Source organism: Mobula birostris, chromosome 9, assembly GCF_030028105.1.
Source record: "Mobula birostris isolate sMobBir1 chromosome 9, sMobBir1.hap1, whole genome shotgun sequence".
Classification (NCBI taxonomy): Eukaryota; Metazoa; Chordata; class Chondrichthyes; order Myliobatiformes; family Myliobatidae; genus Mobula; species Mobula birostris.
The window spans coordinates 52302453-52325117 of NC_092378.1; the positions used below are offsets into that span (position 1 = coordinate 52302453).

At 43.4% G+C, this 22665-nt stretch overlaps 1 protein-coding gene across 2 annotated transcripts in view; it reads left to right on the forward strand.

The window, feature by feature from the left end:
- Nucleotides 1–5612: 5612 nt before the first annotated feature.
- Nucleotides 5613–22665, forward strand: part of braf (B-Raf proto-oncogene, serine/threonine kinase) — a 124417-nt gene continuing 107364 nt past the window's right edge. For both annotated transcript variants that reach the window (XM_072268046.1, XM_072268047.1), the window contains exon 1: nucleotides 5613–5729. In XM_072268046.1, coding sequence (XP_072124147.1) covers nucleotides 5631–5729 — 99 coding nt within the window. In that variant the 5' untranslated portion in view covers nucleotides 5613–5630. The remainder of the gene's footprint in view (nucleotides 5730–22665) is intronic.

Here is a 22665-nt window from a genome sequence, read left to right on the forward strand (position 1 = left end):
TTCAGAGCAGTTTGCAGTACAAAAGGTAAAGATGTGCTCAAGTTCTTTGCTTGCCTTGCTTCCTAGTACAGTCTGACCCTGTCTGACCTGGACTAGGACAAATATCTAATTAAATGGCTGTGACCATAAGATTTTCACCACATTCTTCAACTTAGTAAAATATTCTTGATTGCATTGTCTCCAGATCTAACCCTGATCAAAGTCAACGATTACTCCTGCGGCAAAGGAACAGTGGGAAAACTTGATATTCAATTTCTGCATCAAGGAGCAATGGATTAATGGAGCTTAGTAAGAAGACAGAATTATCAACATCAGCTGGCCTTTAAACATCTCACAGAACTCGCTGGAGTTTAAAAAAGATGAGGTGGGGATCTCACTGAGCTCTATTGAATATTGAAATGTCTCGATAGAGTGGGCATGGAGGGGATGTTTCCAACTGTGGGGAGTCTAGCACCAGAGGATACAGCCTTAGATGACAAGAACATTCCTTTAGAACGACGACATTGGTGCCAAGCTGTATCGGCACTTGCCCTTCCCATGGACTACATCAGTGATGTGGAGAGGGGGAACCCACTGCACGGGCAACAGCCGGTTCTTCACATCTTCCTGTCCAGCCTTGGGCCCTGGAGAGGACACGGTCCACCAGAGGCACAAACTCATGATCCCCTGGGATTGACGGCTGCCTACTAGCCCTTTAGAACAGATGAGGTTGAATTTCTTTAGTCAGAAGGTGGTGAATCTGTGGAATTCATTGCCACAGACAGCTGTGAAACCAAGCCATTGGGCATATTTAAAGCGAAGGTTGATAGGTTCTTCATTAGTAAGTTTGTTAAAGATTATGGGGAGAAGACAGGAGAATAGGGCTGAGAGGGATAAAAAATCAGCCATGATGGAATGGCGGAGCTGACTCGATGGGCTGAATGGCCTAATTCTGCTCCTATGTTTTATGGCTCTTGCAGTTTATGGAAGGATCACCAAGGCTCCATCTTCAGGATTAACAAAGCTTTAGATATCTGGCAAAAATAAATTATTATCAACATGGTAGGCTCTCAGCGTTAATCCATGCAGGAGTTGGTAAGTGATTGTTTCATGCCCACCATTACAGACTTTGCAGGGCATGTCAGGATAACTGCTGTGTCCATTATTCACTGGGGAGGACATTCTTCTCCAAGTGAGCACCTGATAAGGCAAACCTACATCCCTGTCATGCCTGTGGGCACTTGGCAGTCTGCCTGAGCAAATCACTGCTTCACACCATGTAGATCAAGATGACTTCCAACCCAATGGAATATCATCGGAGATCAGGCCTCTGCCACTCTGCTAGAGGGTGTGGCTGTACCTGTATCAGTGGTTCTATGGGTGATGGTTGTCATTCCTCAGTCAGTGATCTCAGAATGGCCCTCAGATCACATGGGAATGGTTGTCTAGAGATGTATGTTCTACTGAGTGTGTGTGTTGAAGAGGGTACTACTACGCCGACTCAGGCCTAGGGGGCTGGTGTCGGGCACAAGGAGGGTCGTTAGGGAGAGTGATCACACTACACCAGCAATTTGCGCTCAATGGAATCCAGCTTGTGACCATCCTGTGAACTTACAATATACATATAGTAGAAACCTATTTGGATATGCTGATCATGGTAATCCTTCATGCTTTAGCATTTCCCTGCCCCCCCCCCCCCCCACTATGGTACACCCACATCGTGCAGACAGGCCCATTTTATCCATCAAGTACCTAACTATAATAATCCTGTTTTACCCCTTCACATACACAGCAATAGTTTTGACAAATGAACACAGACCTGAAACTCTGTCAGCTTCTCTTTCCACAGATGCTGCCTGTCTCTCAAGCATTCTACTGCATTTGTTTCAGATCTCCAGTATCTGGTCTTCCTTTCAATTCTCATCAAGCTGCAGATTCTCTGGTCACCCATCCCCATTAGCAGAAACTTACAAAGGTTGATCAGCCTATCTTCTTGGCCCATCACCCCATCTGGAGCATAGGCTGCTGACAGCAGCTTGCCAGAGTACGTACTCCATTCTGGGCTGAAGGTCGAAGGTCAGTCAGCCCTGTGGCTTCCACTTTCACCACATGACTTCATAGATCTCCCAGGTGAAAATCCTTCCTCTCCAACGGATGAGGTCTTTGGATTTACAGTTAGCACTTCTGTAGCTCTGGGTTTTTACAGGACGCGGTTATGGGCCGTATGCCCAAGCCAGGCTTGGGACTGTTCATGGCGGAGTTGACCTATGAACCCACACATCTTTGAGATACAGGATTAAACAACAGTGCTCCGTTAAATTATATCCTGAGAGTGGGTGAGGAGAATGTGAGAGAAGAAAAATGTGATCAACGTAAATGGGTAATCAATGTAAATGATGGTCAGCACAGAATTGATGGGCTGAAGGGCCTGTTTCCATGATGTCTCCCTCTATGATTCTGCCTCTGTGAGTCTATGACTCCAGAACAGGGGTCTTTTTGAGATCATGTGCCCAAATTGGCGATAATCTTCTGAAACGAAGACAGATCGAAATAAGTGAAGCATTTTGGAAAAACTTGTTCAAAATTAATATCAGTCTTTTAAAAAGACAATTGAAAAATAAATATTCATAGAGCTGCTAAACTACTGACTGCAATTATCACTGAATATCCAGTCTTCACTTGTCCCATCACTTTTAAGGGAAATTTAATGTTTAATTAACCATGGAGTTTTTGATGAGGTAACAGAGTCAATGAGGGAAGTGCGGTTATAAAGGTACACGCTGCCTCCAGTGGACTGGAGGTCTCCCTGTCTTTCCATATCCCCCTCTGTCCTGAATGACATTCTGTGAAATAAGAAAGAACCTTGCCGGATACTTCCCTGAGCCTTTGCCTCCCCGTCTCTATTTGTAATGTTCTAATTCTCCGCCTGCCCTATCAGTCCCAATGAATCATGGACATTCACCCCTCCATCTCTCTGCTCCTGTTCAGAGCAGCAAGAGTGCTTGAACCACAGAGGGCAGGAGCACATGACCTCCGTATGCAGGGCTGGCTCTGGCTTGCTACTTTAGCTTTGCTTACCGAGGGGAGTGTGGATGTTTCCAGTATTGGGGGAGTCCAGGACCAGAGGGCGCGGCCTCAGAATTGAACGACGTCCCTTTAGAACAAAGATGAGGAATCTTTTTAGCCAGAGGGTAGTGAATCTGTGGAATTCTTTGCCGTACATAACTATGGAGTACAACTCGTTGAGTATATTGAATATGGAGGGTGATAGGTTCTTGATTAGTAAGGGCATCAAAGGTTATGGGGAGAAGACAGCAGAATAGAATTGAGAGGGAAAATAACTCGCCATGATCGAATGGCGGAACAGACTCGACGGGCCAAATGGCCCAATTCCACTCCTGTGTGTTATGGTCTTATTGGAGTCGGGAAATCGCAGGAACTGAGGTTTATGCAATCTCTTTGCTGCTGGTGTTGGTCATACAAACACAATTTCAAAATTAAGATGGAGACACGAATCTGCAACAACAAACGATTTCCTGAAGTAACTCAGAGGTTTAAACATCATTATTTGGGGGGGGGGGAGGGAGGAAGGGGAGACGAATTGTCAATGTCTCAAGTGGAGACTCTGCGTCAGGACTGAGAGTGGGGCCGGAATGAAGAGCAGAGGAGGTGATCAGTAGGCTGAGGAGCGGTGACGGATGATGGGCAGACTGAGCCCGATACGGGAGGGGAAGGGGTTTGGAGGTGGGAGACAGGGGTAGGTGGATGACGGTTGGAGATAGAGGAAAAAGAAAGGAGGGAAATGGAACAAAGAGAATTGGGGGGGGAGGGTGGAGGCAGCTGCTGGATGGAGATGAGCAGGAGCACAAAGGGATAGCAGTGCGAGAATCTGATGTTAAGGATTAGTAATCCAGCCATGCATACGTATGTTGACAAAGCAGTAGACTACTCCATCATGGGAAGGGTCGCATGTGAGAATTAAACTGGCATAAAGGTGAGACAGCTGTAATTTGCCCTGCCTACTCAGTGTACAAGCCAGAGCTACTGCTCGTCATCCACTGCTGTTTTACGGGCCACATTACAATCCCCGTGGAGCTGGGTGTCCTCGTTTGTCTTTGGTGCCACAACAATGTGTGGCACCCGGTCACTGTGACACTTTGACCTTTGTGTCATGCTCCTCCTGTTGGCTTAGTTCTTCTTCCATCTGAGATTTCACTGCCTCTCGACTTTTCAATAACACGTTTGGGATTTGATTAACTACTTAATTGGACTTTATGTCCTGTCGCGCCCAGGTTTGAATCCGTAATGATACTCTAAGGAAAGTGCTAGAACAGACATGTTAACTATCAGTGGTCTGTACTTTGAACAGCAATACTTTTTAAACTTTCACCATTTAGGAGATAATCCACATTCTGTCATTTCTACCAAAGTGAAAATGGCTTCACGTTTTTCCACACCGTTCTTCAAGCTGTCATCAATTACCCATTTTTTTAATGTCTATTTACTCCTGAAGCTATTCCATGTTTTCCTCACAACTCGCACTGCCATCCATTTTTGTATCATCGGCAGACTTGGATATTTTGTACTTGGTATCCTCATCAAAATCATGGATGTGGATCGTGAACAGTTAGGGTGTTAGCACTGATCCCTGGATGTACCCCTCTAAAACAGAACTTCTCTGTCCTGTATGCCCCATTTATTCGTGCTCTGTTTTCTGACAGCTAATCTAATTTCTGAATGAACAATGAACCCATTAACACTACCTCACTATCTTTGCACTACTGATTTAATTTGTATAAATTATTCTCTTACTTCCTTAGTAATCCATTCTTGAGTCTTCCCTCCTACCGATATCAGGCTAAAATGTTTGTCGTTACCATCATTCTCTCCTTTCTTAAATAGTGGGGTTACATTTGTTACCCTTCAATCTGTGGGAGCAATCTAAGAATCTATGGTAATATAGAAGTTTCATGACTGGCGCATCCATTATTGCCACAGCCAGCATTTCTTTTCATAACTCCTGGATTGAGACTGTCGGGAACGGATTGCCTTTCAGTCTCACATTTGTTTAAATCAATGATAGCTACCTGCAATGACTTATCCTCTTATCCCCCTCTGCTATAAACCATCTCCCTTCACTCTCTCCCCAGTGCAATAACTTGTCTGCATTCCTTCTCTCTCCCCCCCATAACCCATCTCCCTTCATACATCTTCCATTGCAATAACACGACTCTCCTCTCTCTTCCTGCAATAACCTACCTCTCCCCTTTCCCTCCCTAACCCATCTCCCTTCCCAGTCTCCCACTGCAATAACCCATTTCTCCCCCCCCACTGCAATAACGTCTCTCCTTGCTCTCCCCCGAAATATTCTATCTCCACCCCCTCTTTCTGCAATCACCTGTCTCTCCCTGCAATCACCAATCTTTCTTTTTCTCTCTCCCACTCTCCAAAACCCATGCAGTAATCAGTTTATCTCTTCATCATCCTGCCAAGACCTGCCCTCGTCCCCTCTCTCCATTTCCCTGCAATGACCTGTGTCCCAGACTGACTGGCAGGGTTCCCTTTCCCTAGCGAGCGCGTCACCTAGACTGCATGACGTCACCGGGCGGCGAGCCCTGACGTCACGTCCGGCCCTGTGTCTGCGCTGTAAGATGGCGGCCGCCAGCCCCGACCCACCGACGCTGAACGGGCCGGAGGAGTTGATGGATCCGGCAGGGGACGAGGCGGAGACTCTCAGCGTCTCGGAGGAGGTGAGTGCCGGATGGCGGCGATGTCCAAGGGGCGCGGCGCGTCGCCTGCGGCGGCTCCGATGGTTGCCAGGCCTCGGAGAGCGGCTGCACCCCCGGCACGGGTCGGGCGGGGAACGGGGGCGGCGGATGTTGTTGGGTGGGGGGAAACCACCCTCGGCTGGCCCGCTGCCCGAAACTGTCACTCTGCGGCTGCGGGGCAGCGACCAGATTCCCGGTCCCGGCATCAACTCCGGCAGCGGGACTTTCAAACTCGGAGACATCAGACGGCAGGTTGTCCTGGAGACGAGGAGGCAGCAAAGGGTGTTACATGGGGCGAGGTGTGCACTTCGCCCGTGGAAACAAGGCACCCAACACAACTTTACGGCTTTCTTGAGGTGCCGAGCGGTTACAGCTATGTGTATAGAACTCGGGGGGTGGGAGGGAGTGTTTCAGACCTGTCACGGTTTACAAATACTGGTCTACAGGACTAGGGGCCCGCGTATGCCACAATATCTGGGTAATATGACACTGATAACGGTGCTGATGCATGAGATCTGCCAAAGTTAAAAGCAGGACGCTATATATTTTCATTATATTCGTTACAGCTGTTTATGGATGTAACAGATACAGATGAGGTGGGAGGCTTTACATGTCCGCGACTGTCACATACGATACTTTACTGCCGGTCACAGATACCTCGCTGTATAACTTTGGACTTCAGTAGTGTTGCTGTAACAGAGGAAAGCACTGGGACAAAGTACAGGGCTATTACTTTAAATCTGGAGTCTTGCACCACTGGATACAGCTCTGCAACATTGGAGTACTGTCCTGGGCCATCCAACACTGTCATTAGAACAATGGGCGTGCATCACTGACAGATATGGATTAGTCCCAATAACGTTGGGATGCAGTACCATCATGTCATTGAGAAACTTTAAGATGTGTGGAAATATTATTGTATAACTCTGCAGTTTAGGATTAGTTGGTAGAGCATAGGATTGGGAACTTGTGCTGTTGGGCAGTGGTCAAAAGAACAAAAAGTGCACGTCTGTTTTTGACAGTGGGGCTTGGTACTGATCGTTTAGTCTTGTGGGATTATGGTACTAGTAGATATTGTGTATATTGTTAATGCAGAGAATATTTTATAAAAGTTCATATTATACTGGATCACAGTATTTGGTGGTCCAGATTCTTTGCCCTATATGAATGGGGTATGGCCATTGTAGATACGGACTTGTCAGTACCATAGGAAAAGAAAATGACAGAAATGCTAGCAGGTCAAAATGTGTGGAACAATGTAAACATTGCTTCAGATTCACGATTTTTCAGGACGTGCTGAGATTACAACACTGGGACATTGTAGGCAGGTATGCTACAGCTGGCACTGGAAATGGAACCAGACATGTGGAACGAATGAGATTTGGATACCCCTCAGTACTGCATACCACTGGTCCTCACCTTCCACCCCACCAGCCTCCACATTTTCAACAGATCATTCTTTGCAATTACTCCCACCTTTAAAGAGATTCCATCACCAGATGCATTGTCCCTTCTCTTCCTCTTTCAGCATTTTTCAGGGCTGTTACGTTTATGATTCTCTGGTTCACTTGATTCTAGCCACCTACCCCTTTATAGCATTTTCCTTGCAAACACAGGAGATGCAACCCTTATTGTATAATTCCCAACTTGAACGATCTTTCTTGGGGAACCAGTGATTCCTTTGCACTTCCAATTTAGTGTACTGCAATTGACGTTCACAGTATAGTCTCCTATACATTAAATACGCCAAACACACAGCGAGTAACAACTTTGTGGAGCTCCTGTATTGTCTGCAGGGGTGACCCTGAACTTTCTCTTGTCTGCTACTATGATTCTGTGTCCTACCCTGACGTCCTGTTCCAGCACCAAAAGCTCCAATGCAAGCTTGAGGAGCCACATTTCATCTGTCGAGTACATTGCAATCTTCTGCATGTGAGATTGAACTTCAGGTAACTTGTTTGTCTGCATAAGTCATCATCTGTGATATTGGCTCAGCTTTTTGTGTTTTTTTTTTAAATTTATTTTTTCTTTTTCTGTCTCTGACTGGAGAACATGTCCTGCCTGACCTGATAGCCATATCTTTCTAGTCTGTTTTCCAAGTCCTACATTCTGCTGTGCAAGTTCTCATTTTTTAGTGCTCCAATGCACTTATTGACAGATAACCTCATTTACAGTTTTACCCCACACATGGTCTTACCCATTCAGAGACATCCTCCTCCTCCTACACTCTCGCTGTAACTTAATGAGCTCTGTTTTCCTCCTTTCTAATTCTGGCAAAAGGTCTTCCACCTAAAATGTTAGTCCTTTCTTTTCCTAAAGATGTCAGCTGATATTTTGAGTATTTCCAGCTGTTTGGTATTTTTTAACAGTATACCACTTTATTGTTGTGGAGGTGTTACATCCATCATTCAGTCAGCCTCGTGTATAGTACTTATTGTGATGATATTGGTGTGCTAATATGTATAATATCAGTCCATATATTTACTTGTGTGGTGGTATGAGAATATGGATATATTTCTCAAACAAGATAATTGTATGTACTATATGTTATGGTCACCTTGTTGATGGGTGGGTACAGGTGCACTTTAAGAATTTTTCTGACGTTTTGCAGTATCACAGTACGGTATAGGTGGAAGCATTGTTTAGTATTTGCATAGATTTTCTGCTCTCACCCTAAACTAGAAAGCTTTCCAACTTCTCTCCTGACTGCACAAGGTAAGTATCTTGATTTTGTCCTTTCCTTCCTTATGGAAACAGGGTGTTGACTATTATCATCTTAAGCCCAATGATTGCCACACATTCATTCCACGTTCCCAGTTTTAACATATTTGAAACACCATTTCTGATGGGCCTTTGTAGTTCTGATCCCTCACACTTGTCTGCCCAGTTCCATCATTTTTAAATTTATGACTTCTCCTTTTCAGACCCATGGAAGGACTTCCTTTATTCTTGCTCCTTATTACACTATATTTATCCTCTCTACATTTCCTGGTCTATTCTCCATCATGCTTCCCTTTCCAGCTGTACGTGCCTATACAGTCTCTGGTAATGTGACACCTGTCCCTTTACTACTTCCTTTTCTGTTGCCCAGAGCCTTTAGCTCGCTTTGTTAGTGAAGCGGTGGTTGAAATGTACCTTTTGTTGCTCATGATGCTTGACTGACCAAGCAAAGATTAAGTAATTGCCCATGTTCAGTTTCAGCTATGACCATGCATTTCTGGTAGCCTATCAGTTTTGTGCTGACTTTCTCCGATCTCATTGTTGTCGACTACTTGCATTGATCTGTGCAAGCTCAAGGGAGTACCTGGTCTTTCCACTGCATGTTTTATGATCTTCAAGACTGAACATTGAGTTCAACAACTTGATATAAACCTGCTGTTACTAATGGCACCATAACCAGCAACAGCTGTTGGTTGTAATGTTGTTGTTGCCATTTATACTTTAAACACATTATTTCTTTACCATGTTTTTTTTGTGAACCCTAGTCCATTTTTATTTTCTGACCTCCTTTGCCTTCCAATTTTCAGGTAGAGCTTTTCTCCTCCTCCTCTTCCTGTTTATAACCTGTTATCTACTTCTGATGGCGAAACCATCAGCTTTATTTTTGTCTACACCGAGCTGCTGAACATATTTCACATTTCTAGCATTTTTTGTTTTTATTTCAGATGCTGAGCGATAGTCTGTTACTTTGTACCACCAAATACTGATTCTCGCTGGCTAAACCACTCCTAGGTGCAGCTCTGCCATAGTATTGTGTTGAGGTGCAGAACCAATGGAGTCAAGTAGTTTTGCATGAAATTTGGGTACAAGTATATCAGTCTATAAAATTAGAGTACTATACAGATAGATATTGTTTACTGTAACATTGGAAATGAAACTCGACTCCATTTTGTAGTGATAGATATAATGCTTGAAGATGTTGTTGAATCATTGTGGAGGTGGTCCTGGTGGATATCTTGATACCAAAAGGGCACGTGGGGGAGAACAGCATTCGGGACATTAATCTGTCACTGTAGAACAGTACAGCATAGGCAAGACCCTTTGGTCCACGATGTTGTGTAGAACTAATTAAACTAGTAATTAAATGCCTACCTAAATTTATCCCTTCTATCTACACAGTGTCCATATTGCTCCATTCACTGCAGATTAATATATCTATTTAAGAGCCTTTTTAAAAACCTCTTATTATATTTGCCTCTCTTGCTACACCTGGTTCACCTATATAGGGTTCACACTGGGAGAATCGGATACAGTAGATGACCTTGACAGACTTCATGTGAAATGTCGTCTCACCTGGAGGGCCTGATCGGGGTCCCTCATTTTTTTTTTGTGTACAAACACAAGATTCTTGAAGCTCACTTTCCCACAGCCTTGAGATTCTCAGTACCCACCCCTCTACTTTTGAGCTATCATGGAGAAACAGTTCCTAAGGGTCAATGGGTATGTTGCATTTCTTCAAAGAAGCTTTGAGGAAATACTCGACTAATTTTCTTTGTTCATCTGGTAATCTCCTCCCACAACAGAACTCAGAGCAGAGTTTCTGTTTCAGGTTGTGAATGATCTTGTCTCCCCGTTGTAGCCGGCTGAAAGTAACGATGGCCACAGTTACTTAAATATACCCAATGACTTGGCCTCTGCAGCTCTCTGTGGTATCAGATTCCACAGATTCACAACCATCTGCCTGAAGAAATTCCTCAGTTTAAAAGGGCGTCCCTTTATTCTGGTGTTGTTCCTTTGTGGTCTAGACTCATTTGTCCATTCCATCCAGTCTTTTAGTATATGGGGGGAGGGGTTCAATAAGATTCCCTTCCATCCTTCTGAACTACATCGAGTTCAGAAGGATGGAACTCGATGTAGTTCAGATGCCAAAAAGCCTCTTGTATGGTAAGCCTTATTCCTGGGCTTATTATTTTGAATATCTTCTGGACCCTCTCTAGGGCCAACACATCCATCCTTGCTCAAAATTGCTCATAGTATTCCAAATGCAGTCTGACCAAAGCCTTGTAAAGCTCAGCAGTACATCCTTGCCTTTTTGTTCCGGAATAGTAACATTGCATCCTGACGAAGGGTCTCGGCCTGAAACGTCGACTGCACCTCTTCCTACAGATGCTGCTTGGCCTGCTGCATTCACCAGCAACTTTGATGTGTGTTGCTTGCATATGCTGCCTTTTACTCACAACTTCACCTAACAAAGGCTATGCTGGGGCATTGAAGGTGATGGTAAATTTCATTGTTGGTATACAGTGCTGATAGTTACATCAATTTCTTTGTGCTCAACTCTTTCTGAACATAGCAAGGTTAAAATTTTCCTGGTCCTTGTGTTCCACTCACAAGCCTTCATGTTGAACAGATTATCTTTTGCCCTCAACCTGATTCTATAATAGACATACCTTTCACTTCCTTCCCCTTTCGACATTCCAAAGAAACTTTTCCCTTTGCAACTTCCCGGACCACTTGTCCATCTGTACCAAACATTCCCTGTCTTACGGTATGTTCTGCAACAGAATAGTGGGCCTCTTGGCTCTTCTCACCATCCAGTGATCCATTCAGACTGTCCAGGTGAGGTGGTGATTCAGTTGCACGTTTTCTGAACTGGTGTACTGCATTGTTCTTAACAACATACCTTTATCTGCCTTGGAGAAACCAAGTGCAGATTGAGTGATTGCTTTGCAGAGGACTTGCATACGTTCAGCAGGAATGACCCTGAACTTCCTGTGCTTGACTCTTTAATTCTCCATCCCATTCCCTCTCTGACCTACCGGTCTGTAGCTTCCTGAACTTTGAAAATAAGTCCTAATGCAGGCTTGAGGAACAGCACCTTGTCTTCCATCTGGGTTTGTTGCAGATTACTAAACTTGTACAACTTCAGGCAAGACGCTTTCTGTAGGTGTACCAGAACTGGCCAGTTTATTTGTGATATTGACTCAGTTTCTTCAACATGGGTCAAGTCAGGAAGTAACACCATGCAACATCCTGACTTGGAAATTAATCACAGTCCTTTACAGTAACTGGGTCAGACTCCTGGAACTCCCTTCCTAGCATCACTGTGGGTGTGCCCCCAGCTCAAGGGCTGCAGTGAGAAAAGGCAGTGCAGTGGTTAGTGCAGTTGATTTACAGCAATCACCGATTGGAGTTCGATTCCTGTTGCTGTCTGTAAGGAGTATGTACATTCTCTTCTTGACTATGTGGGTTTCCTCCAGGTGTTCCGTTTTCCTTTCACATTTCACACGTACGGGTTAGTGTTTGTGAGTTGTGGGCATACTATGTTGGCACCGGCAGCATGGTGATACTTACTGTCCGCAGCACAATCCTCACTGATTTGATTCAATGCAAACAATTCATTTCACTGTATGTTTTGATGTTTCAATGCACATCTGCCAAATAAAACTAATTTAAAAAAATTCTTAGAACTGAAAATCAAAAAATTGCAGATGGTGAAATTTGAAATTAAAATAGAAATTGTTCGTGAAGTATACAGCATCTGTGGAAAGGTAAACAGTCAACAGTGAAATTATTTTGTTTAAGCGTGGATTTTATTCATCAGAAGGCAGAATCTTGTATAGCTGGTGTGTATAACGACTACAAGATACTTGTACCAAGATGTTCATATACCTTTCCATGCATTGTCCACTTGTTCTTCCTGCCACTTGTCCCATCCTCTACTGACTATTCCTTCCACTACTCCACAGCCTGTCCATTTCCATCTCTCCCTTCTCTGTCCACCTGTTCTTCCTCCTCTTCCTTGCTAGTCCAGCCCTCCCTCCGTCGCCCTGACCTGTCCCAACCTGTTTCTTCCCCCATGACTCTCCACCCTCCGCCCCCTTTCTTGGTCAGCCACTTCAATGACTGACCAGCCAGTCCGCACCAGCAAAAAAAGTGAAGTGGAACAGTTCAATAGCTCCTGTGGAGGCAACGATGTGGCTACTATTTCAGGTTGGGCTGCTGCATCGTGATTGTGATGTGTAAAGGGAAGATGGACAGTATAAGGTGGTGAGAAAGACAGGTGAGATGGAGGCTGGTTGGTGACAGGTGGAACCAGATGAGGGAGCGATGATGGGTGGGTGGAATCGTGTGGGGAAGAGAATAGGATAGTTGAATTAAAGGAGAACGAATCCTGGTAGATAGGTATACAAGTGGGAAGGGCAACAACTCTCGGTAATGAGGGGGTGTGGAATGAAAAGGATAAACCAAGAACCCGGATGGATTAATGTGAGTGGGAAATGGTGGATGGGCATCCTCCACTGCTTGCCCACCTCTTTGTCTTCCTGCCCATTTTCATGGATTTGCACAAAATCATTCCTTATGCTGTTTGATTTTACCCCAGAACCCGCTGACCTTTACTAAATTATCCATGTCGACACCCAAACCCCATTATCCAATTTTATACATATTGTATCTATCGTATCCCAGCTGCCTGTTCATACCTGGTGGATCCTTTGCATTTTCTTCACCTTTAGAATAGTTTATCAGATATCGTAGTTCATCACATAGTATTGTCTGTGTGACTAGAAGTTACTATGGTTCTGTTTGTTAGCAATCTATGACTAGTATGCACCACCTGACTTTTGGAACATCTTTCTTGTTTATGACCAAACTGACATTGTTTTTTATTACACCAGTGCTTTTATATGATGTTTGTGTCTATGACTGGGTTATCGTTACTCCATCTCTACTGATTTTCCATGGATTATCAGATCATCATTCTATTAACTCTTCATTAACCTAACTACCTAATATCAATGATTTCACCAAAGTAATTCAAAAGTTCAAGGTAAATCTATTATCTGAGTGTGTATACGTCACCATGTACTGCCCTGAGATTAATTTTCTTGCAGGCATTTGCAGTAGGACAAGGAAATACAACAGAATCAATGAAACATTACTCACAGAGACCGACAAACGGCCATTGTGAAAAGAAGACAATCTGTGCAAATACCAAAAAAAAAGTAAATAATACTGGAAACAATATTTGTAGAGCCCTTGGAAGTGAGCCCTTAGGTTGTGAAATCAGTTCAATGTTGAAGTGAGTGAAGTTATCCATGCCGGTTCAGGAACTTGATGGTTGTTTGCTAATTGTCTCTGAACCAGATGACTTGGGACCCAAGGCCCCTGTAACTCTTTCCGGATGGCAGTGGCGAGAAGAGAACGTGGCCTGGATGGGAGGGGTCCTTGATGGATCCTGCTTTGTTGTGACAGAACTACCTATAGATGTGCTCTGTGGTGGGGAGGACTTTTCCTGTGATGCACAGGGTTGTAGCCACAACTGTTTTGTAAGCTTTTCCTTTCTTGGGCATTGGTGTTTCCATACCGTCGTCGTCGTGGCTATCCCTCGAGGTCGAGGATGATGGTCTTCGCTCTGAAGAAGTGACCGACAGAGTGAAGTGCGTATATTTGTTTAATGTGTACTTGATGTTGCACTCCAAGAAGCACACAATACTTCACAGATCAACCAACTGATTCCAATGGCATGGAAACCACGACGATTGGAGCTGATGGATTTGTTGCAGCCTTCATCCGCCTTCCCAGCCGTTGAGTTCAAAGTAACTTCGTCCGCCTTTTCCACCGTTGAGGTCTTGGTTGGATTGTTCTTTGTCAGGGACCTCACCCTCGACCTTACCGCCATGGGTGACCCTACCAGGAGCATAGCTCCAGACGGCATTGCTCTCGGGATCACAGGACACACAAACTTCTCCACCACGACAAGGTGACAATCCACGGTATGTTTTCATAGTAGGCCATGATGCAACTAGTTAGGACTCGTCACTGTGTATCTATAGAAGTTGTAAGTTTTAGATGACATCAAATCTGCACCCATTTCTAAAAAAGTAGGGGCAATATCATGCTCGTTTTGTGTAGACTCTATCTCCCACATGCCTGCTTTCAATTTTAATTACTCCTTCATTGATTCAAATCCTAGATTTTTTTGTTGCCTGTGTATTATTTTAGCTTGTATTAATCTTCTAATGCAACCAGAGCAGTGACCTCGATCCATATAATGATCAGTGTGATCTAGAACTTGTTTTGAAATAACCTGACCTACAGGTATAGTTCTTTTAGTAATGACATCCCACCATTCATATTCTCCCAGTGCAACTGCTCACAAAATGCTGGAGGAACTCAGCAGGTCAGGCAGCATCGATTGAGGGGAATAAACAGTCAGATGTTTCGGGCCAAGACCCTACTTCAGGAATCAGAGCATTGAGATATTCTCCCATTGCCAATATCCCTTTGAAGATTATTTCTACTTGCTAACACCTTTTGTTTCTGGGAGATTTGGAATATTTTGGTTTAGATTTAGATGCTACAATGAATCTGATTTATGTTCAGCTTGTATCTGGCTTTTGTTTTTCTATTTTGGATACTAACAAAATCAGGATATAGTCTTAGTGCAGGAAATGGCACCAAGGTAAAAGATCAGCATGATCTTATTGAATGATTTGCAAGGAGCTGAAGTCTTTTTCTTAAGTTGCTTCTCAAAACTTGCTTTCCCATCTGTCTTTGTATTGCTAGTATGTCTGACCATGATACACTCAGTCCCTTAGTTTGAGTGACAAATATACATGCAGTGGCCACTTTATTTGGTACAGGAGTGGAACCAGCTGTGGTCTCCTGCTGCCCATCTAGTTCAAGGTTCTATGTGTTGTGTATTTAAAGAAGTATACTGTTGTAACGCATGGTTATTTGAGTTACTGTCCTCTACCTGTCAGCTTGAACCAGTCTGGCCATTCTCCTCTAGCCTCTCATTAACAAAGCGTTCTCATCCACAGAACTGCACTCATTTGATGTTTTTCGTCTTTCACACCATTCTGTGTAAACTCTAGAGACTGTTGTAAGTGAAAATTCCAGGACATCAGCAGCCTCTGAGATATTCAGCCACCTCGTCTGGCACCAGAAATCATTCAAAGTCACTAAGATCACATTTCTTCCCCCATGCTGATCTTTGGTCTGAACAACAACTGAACCACTTGACCATGTCTGAATGCTTTTGTGCATTGAGTTGCTGCCATAGATTGGCTGATTAGATATTTGCATTAATGATCAAGTCTACCAAATAAAGTAGCGTCTGAGTGTAGGTTGCATGTGGTTGAGTCTAGACAGAGTCCGTAGAGTGGAGGCTGGTTTTCATGCTTTTTTTTGTTCCTGTGGTAGCTAGCTGCTTATTGTATAGTAACCCAAGAATTTCTCATCAAGATGTATTTGGTGTCCAGTACAGAAGGAATGGAAAATGAAACACTATAATATGAGAAGGGGGAGAAATAGGAAAGCTGAATGTATGCTTATCTTTCTATATTATCTTGTTTAACCAGGAGTGGTCTGTACCTGGCAATATAGGAGATGTATTATGTCAACAGAGAAACAATGAAGGAACTGCACATTCTACCCTTTGTAATTCTTCAAGTAAAATTGTTTTCTTTTTGGTCTGATCTGAAGTTTTTCCCTCTGGTTTGATTTTAAAGGTGACAGTTCTAGAATCCTGTCCATTCTGTAAATTCCAGACTTCCCTTGAGAGAGAGTAGCTTTGTTTCATTCACTTGGTAATTAATATACTACATTACACTGGAATCAAGAACATGATCACAGTATATCATGGTCAGAGAGGTTACACCACAGAAAGAAGACCAAGGCCATGAGAAATTGCAGTGCTGTGGACATAACTCAGGCTATCATGGAAACCAGTCTCCCATCCATGGATTCTATCTATACTTCTTGCTGCCTTGGATAGCAGTCAGCATGATCAAAGAGCCCTTCCAATCCAGACATTTTTTTTCTTTCCCTTTTCCACTGAGGAGAAGATACAGAAGCTTGAAAGCACATACCACTAGATGTAAGGACAACTCTGTCCTGCTTTTGTAAGGCTATTAAATGGACCTATCGTATGTTAAAGATAAACGCTTGTCCTCAATGTACCTTGTCTTGGCCCTTGCACTTTGTCCAACTGCACTGCACTTTCTCTGTAACTGTAAAATTATTCTCCATTGTTATTGCTTTTCCCATATCTTGCTATAGAATACTTGTGCTTTGAAGTGATCTGTAAGGATATCTTGCAACTAAGTTGACAATAATAAACCAATACCCTTTGGCTCGTTGTCCTTGCTGATGAGCAAGCATCTGGTTTTACACCAAATGTTATTCTCCCCAATTTTATCCTCCCCACATTCACATCAACACTCCCTACACCCTACCACTTCCCATTCTGTTACTAAGGGCAATTGATTGAAATTGTGTGGCTGGAACTGTGAGGCAGCAGCTGTATAAGCTGCACACAAAATGCTGGAGGAACTCCACAGTCAAGTCAGCATCTATGGAATAAAGTAAACAGTTGACATATCGGACCTAGATGAAACATTGACTGTTTACTCTTTTCCATAGATGCTGCCTGGCATGTTGTGTTCCTCCAGCATTTTGTGTGTATTGCTTGGATTTCCACCACCTGCAGCTTTTCTCTTGGCTGTATAAGCTGTCCCTGCCACTGTGCTGCTGCCATCAGGAAGAAAGTATGGGAGCCTCAGGACCCGCACTTCTGGGTTTAGGAACGGTTGTTACCCCTCAGCCATCAGACTCTTGAACCAAAGAGGACAACTTCACTTAATTTCACTTGCCCCATCACTGAAATGTTACCACAACCTATGGACTCACATTTCAAGGATTCTTCATCTCATGTTTTCTATTTATTATTTTATCATTTTTCTTTTTGTTTGTATTTGCACAGTTTGTCTTTTGCACACTGTTTGTACGCCCAGTTGGTATTAATTCTATTATGGTTATTGGATTTATTAAGTATGCCCACAAGAAAATGAATCTCAGGGTTGAATCTGATGTCAGATTTGTGCTTTGATAATAAATTTTCTTTGAACTTTTGAACTTTGGAGAGATTATTAAGGTCCTGGGTTAATTCCAGGATGTATTGATGTCCCTGAACGTGAGTATTGATTTTGCCTGTTTCTGAAAAATGCATTTGAAAACTCCAGAAATTTGAAATGATCAGAAGTGGATAAATTTTGATTCTGTGGTGTAAGTAACATCAGGATGAGGGGCTGCAGTTAGAGGAAGTAGAGTAATCAACATTAATAAGTTGTTAATTCCCATGTGCTACTAGGTTTCTTTAGATGCCCTATAGATGCATGATCTTTGCACACTTCCCTCAAATGCCTTTGCTTCAGTATGGGTTGATAATCTTGATGACCCTGCTGTGCTACTGACCTGAAAGTTCGCACCTTTGACTGCAATCCCTCATTTGTCAACCTTCCGTGGTCTTTGGGCATTCCTTTGGAATGGAGGGTGACTTGTTTGCTAAGGGTGGCCATTGCACACCAGCTACTGTCAGGTCCTGACAGTGAGGCTTTGTTACAGTGACAAGCAGAGGACAGCTGGAGACCAAGCTTTGCTGAGGGATGTGGCAACATACAGTGATGCTCTCTGATTCTACACCCGTGCATATAGACACATGATTTTTCCCTCCTGGTTCCACTTCTCTCAACTCCCCTTCCCCCCCCCTCCCACTTCAGCTTCTTGACTCCTTCCTCCTTTATTGACTGTTCTTAACTCCTCCCTTCCTCCTTTCCCTCTTGGTTGTCCCACTCTGGGGCCCCAGTGTTTCCCAGCTGTACTACTAAGGATTTGCACTTAAGACCAGAGGTGTCTTTAGTCAAGTTCTTCTAGACCAATTACAACACTAGCAGCTACCTGGAAAATTGCTCAGGTATATCCTGACCACAAAACTGAAAATAACGTTTCAACTGGCTAATTGCCACGGAATTAGTCTAACCAGAATCAACAGCAAAGTGATGCAAGGTGTCATTGAAGTACTATCAAATAATCCTGTCGGGTAACTACTTCACCAAAATTTAGTCTGGATTTTGCAAAGAACATTTTGGCTTCACCTCATTAGAGCCATGGTTCTGGCATAGGTTAAGGAGCTGTATTTCAGAGTTGTGTGGCAGACCCTGCCATTAGTGCGTATTTGACATGGAGCTCTGGCAAAACAACTAAATGGGCGTCGGGGGGAAGTGTGCCACTGATTTCAAGCATTCCACTATACGGTTTCCTGAGAGCAGAGTAATTACAATTTTTTCAGTGACCTTTCTTCCATCATGGTCAGAAATTGGGATGTTTGTTGATAACTACACAGTATTCAGTTCTATGCATGACTGCTCAGAAATGAAGCCAAAAAGATACCAAGTCAGGGTCAGGTCAGTGGCTGGATATCCTGCTGCGAGTGACTCTCCTCCCAGTACCCCATATCCTTTCCATCATCTACAAGGCATGATGGAATATTGTTGATTTTCCTGGATGGTGCAGTTTCAAAAATACTCAAGAAGTTCAGTTTTAGGTGTAATAATTTTGATTTGTATGAGCAGTGTGCAAGATGAACTTTTCATTGTGTTTTGGTACGTGTGACAATTGTAAACCAATACATCTTACTCAGACTCATCATCAGCTTCTACATACCTATCAACCCAAACCATGATTTTTCCCTTGGTTCACCACTCCTATCACCTCCTTGACCTGCTTCCATTTGCCTATTGTCCCTCATTTATCTGGTTCCATTGCCTATTGTCCCTCATTTATCTGGTTCCACCCTTCACCTACCGTCCTCCCTCTACCCTTTCTTCCTTCCCCTCGCCCGCTGGGCTCCATCTGCCATATTTTTCTGTTTTATGCTTCCACGTATCACCTACCAATCTGTGTTTCAGCATTTCCTCTCACTCCATGCAGGTCATCTCCCCCTGACACTCTCAGTCATGATGCAGGGTCTTGACCTGAAACACTGACTATTCCTTTGTCATCACAGATGCTGCCTGACATACTGGGTTCCTCCATTAGTGTATTTGTTGCTTTGTATTTTCACATCTGTTGTCTCTTGTGTTTCTGTCAGTAGATACAGTACCTTGTGTAAATATTGGTAGATACAGAATCACCGTGGAGCACTGGTGAGGCAGTGCATTTCTCTACAATACTGGGCTTTCCTCTTCTAACTTGGATACTGAGGTACCAGTAAAATGTACAAGCCTACAGCACTTGTAGGTGCAGGTCTATTATTGGACTGGATATATAGAGTAACTAGGTCACTGTTGGTACTGGCACAGAGTGCTGGTGGAAACCTGTTTGGCTCTGTTCAATACTGTTGTGGTCTAATAGGTACAGTCCTATCCCTGATATACAGGACTGATGCGTATGTTTTTTTCACTGTATAACAGTGCTTCACGCTGGTGGATCCAGATCCATTTTTATGTCATAGTGTTACAGTACAGTTGATGAATAATGCTGAGGTGCAGTGTAGTTTAGTTGCCTTCTTCCCATTATAGGCTGCCAGGACTGGTCCAGCAGTGCTGCAGATAGCTGCAATTTTTTGGCTGTGCTGGTTAGATATGATCATTTTGCAATCCAATTCTGTTTTGCAATCAGATGCATATGTATCCATCTGAATTACATCAGCTAGATTTATAGTTGGAGTGAGAAATTGCCAAAGTTGTCAAGGCTTACATCAAGACTTTGTGTCTGTTTTCAGTGATTGAGATGTTGAACAGGAGTTGTCCATTCACTCCTCAAATATGCTCCACTGTTCAGCTTGATCCAGTCTAATCCATAAATCGGCCATTTACTCACCTTCGATTTGTTCGGACAGTGTTGGCCCCTTGACAGCTGCTGGCAATTAGCCAAAATACTTCAAAGTCTAGTCTGATGTCTAAAACCTTCTCTGTGGTCTGTTGGCAAAATGCCCCCAGGCATTCCACAGGGAGATATTCTAAGCCTTTGTTTGAAGTCTAGCCATTGTGATTGCTTGGATTCCAGGACACATTGAATGTTGTGGTTATAATGGCAGAAGGCCAGGTTGCTGTTGGGAGTCAGTGTGCACCACAAATATTGTGGGAAAGCAGATCTTAGCACTCCTAATACACCACAATAACACATACTAAATAACTGTGATGCAATAAAACACAGACAAAGGTGGATATACCACAGGCAGTGGCAGATATATTCATATAAACTGTAATGGAGCTTCAGAACCAGTTTTAATATCACTGACACATTGTATATCATGAAATTTGTAGTTTTGCAGCAGCAGGACAGTGCAATACAAAAAAAAATCATGAATTAAAATAAGAAACGTATGTATAAATTTAATAAATAGTGCAAAAAATTGTGTTACCGGGTTGGTTCATTGTCAGTTCAGAAATCTGATGGTAGATGGGAAGAAGGTGTTCCTAAAACATGACTTCAGGTTCCTGTACTTCCCCTCTGGTAGTAATAAGAGGAGAATATGTCCTGGGTGATGAGTGTTCTTAATGATAGATGCCACCTTTTTGAGGCATTTCCTTTTGAAGGTGTTGATCATGCTGGGGAGGCTAGGGCCCATTTTGGAGCTGGTTGTGTTTACAACCCTTTGCGGCTTTTAAGAAGTGTTTTAACCTTAAAAAAGTTCTTAGCATATAAAACTTGGCAATGAACAATTGGCCATTAGCTGAACTTAGAGCTATTATAGTGTAGGAAAGAAGGCTGAAGGAGTTGGGGTAAACAGGCCCTTCAGCCCATCTAGTCCATGCCAAACTATTAACCTGCCTAGTCCCATCAACCTGCACATGGACCATAGCCCTCCATACACCTCCCATCCATTTATCTATCCAAATGTCTTAAATGTTGAAATCAAACTCACATCTACCACTTCTGCTGACTATTCATATTACCCTTTCATCACACTCTGAGTGACAAAGTTCCCCTTAAACATTTCACCTTTCACTCTTAACCCATGACTTCTAGTTCTTGTCTCACCCAACCTCAGTGGAAAAAGCTTGCTTGCATGTACCCTGTCTATATCCCTTTATAATTTTGTATACCCCTGTCAAATCTCCCCTCAGTCTTCTGTGCTATTTATATCATTGGGATGTAGACTACCCAGGTGTTAAGGCTGATTTATACTTGCGCGTACGGGCTACGCTGTAGCCTATGCCGTAGGCCTGATCTATACTTTTGTGTAGCCCTACACTGTAGCGAGCATGTGTAGTTGTGTCTGCATTGCTCTGCAATTCACCACCAAAACGCTAGTTGGCAGTGGGGTTTCTATGCCACTGTGTTGAGTTTCCAACCATTTATTTCGCATCAGTGTACAGACATGGCAGAGAAAAGCAACCGGAAATGCGTATGAGGAAATGCGATGCTACCAAACGGACCAATCACAGTTGTTGTGGTCTGCGTCATTGCGATGCGTGAGTTACATTTTCGGGGAGGTGCACGTCACCCTATGTCGTTGGATACGCAGTACCTACGGTGTACATTTGACGCACAAGTATAAATCAGCCTTGAGTCTTACAGTTTGCATTTGTCTTCACCCTCGCTGAAGGCTAAGGCTTTGTAAGGCATTGGTGAGGTTATGCTTGGAGTATTGTGAGCAGTTTTGGGCCCCTTATCTAAGAAATAATGTGCTGGCATTGGAGAGGGTTCAGAGGAGGTTCACAAAAATGATTCAGGGAATGAATGAGATTGTTTGATGGCTCTGGGCCTGTACTCACTGGTTTTAGAAGAATTAAGGGGATCTCTTTGCATCCTACTAAATATTGAAAGGCCTAGATTGAGTGGATGTGGAGAGGATGTTTCCTAGGACAAAAGGCACAGTTTTGGAGTACAAGAATGTCTTTTTAGAAGAGTGATGAGGGATTTCTTGAGCCAGAGAGTGTTAAATATGTAGAATTCCTTGCCACAGGCTGCTGTGGAGGCCCAAGTCATTGGGTATATTTAAAAGTGAAGATGGTGGGTTCTTGATTAGTAAGAACATAAAAGGTTAGGGGGAGAAGGCAGAAGAATGGGAATGAGATGGATAATAAATTAGTCATTATTTAATGACGGAGCAGACTCGATGGTCTGAATGGCCTAATTCTGCTCCTGTGTCTTAGGGTCTTGTGAACTGTTGCTGTGGGAATGG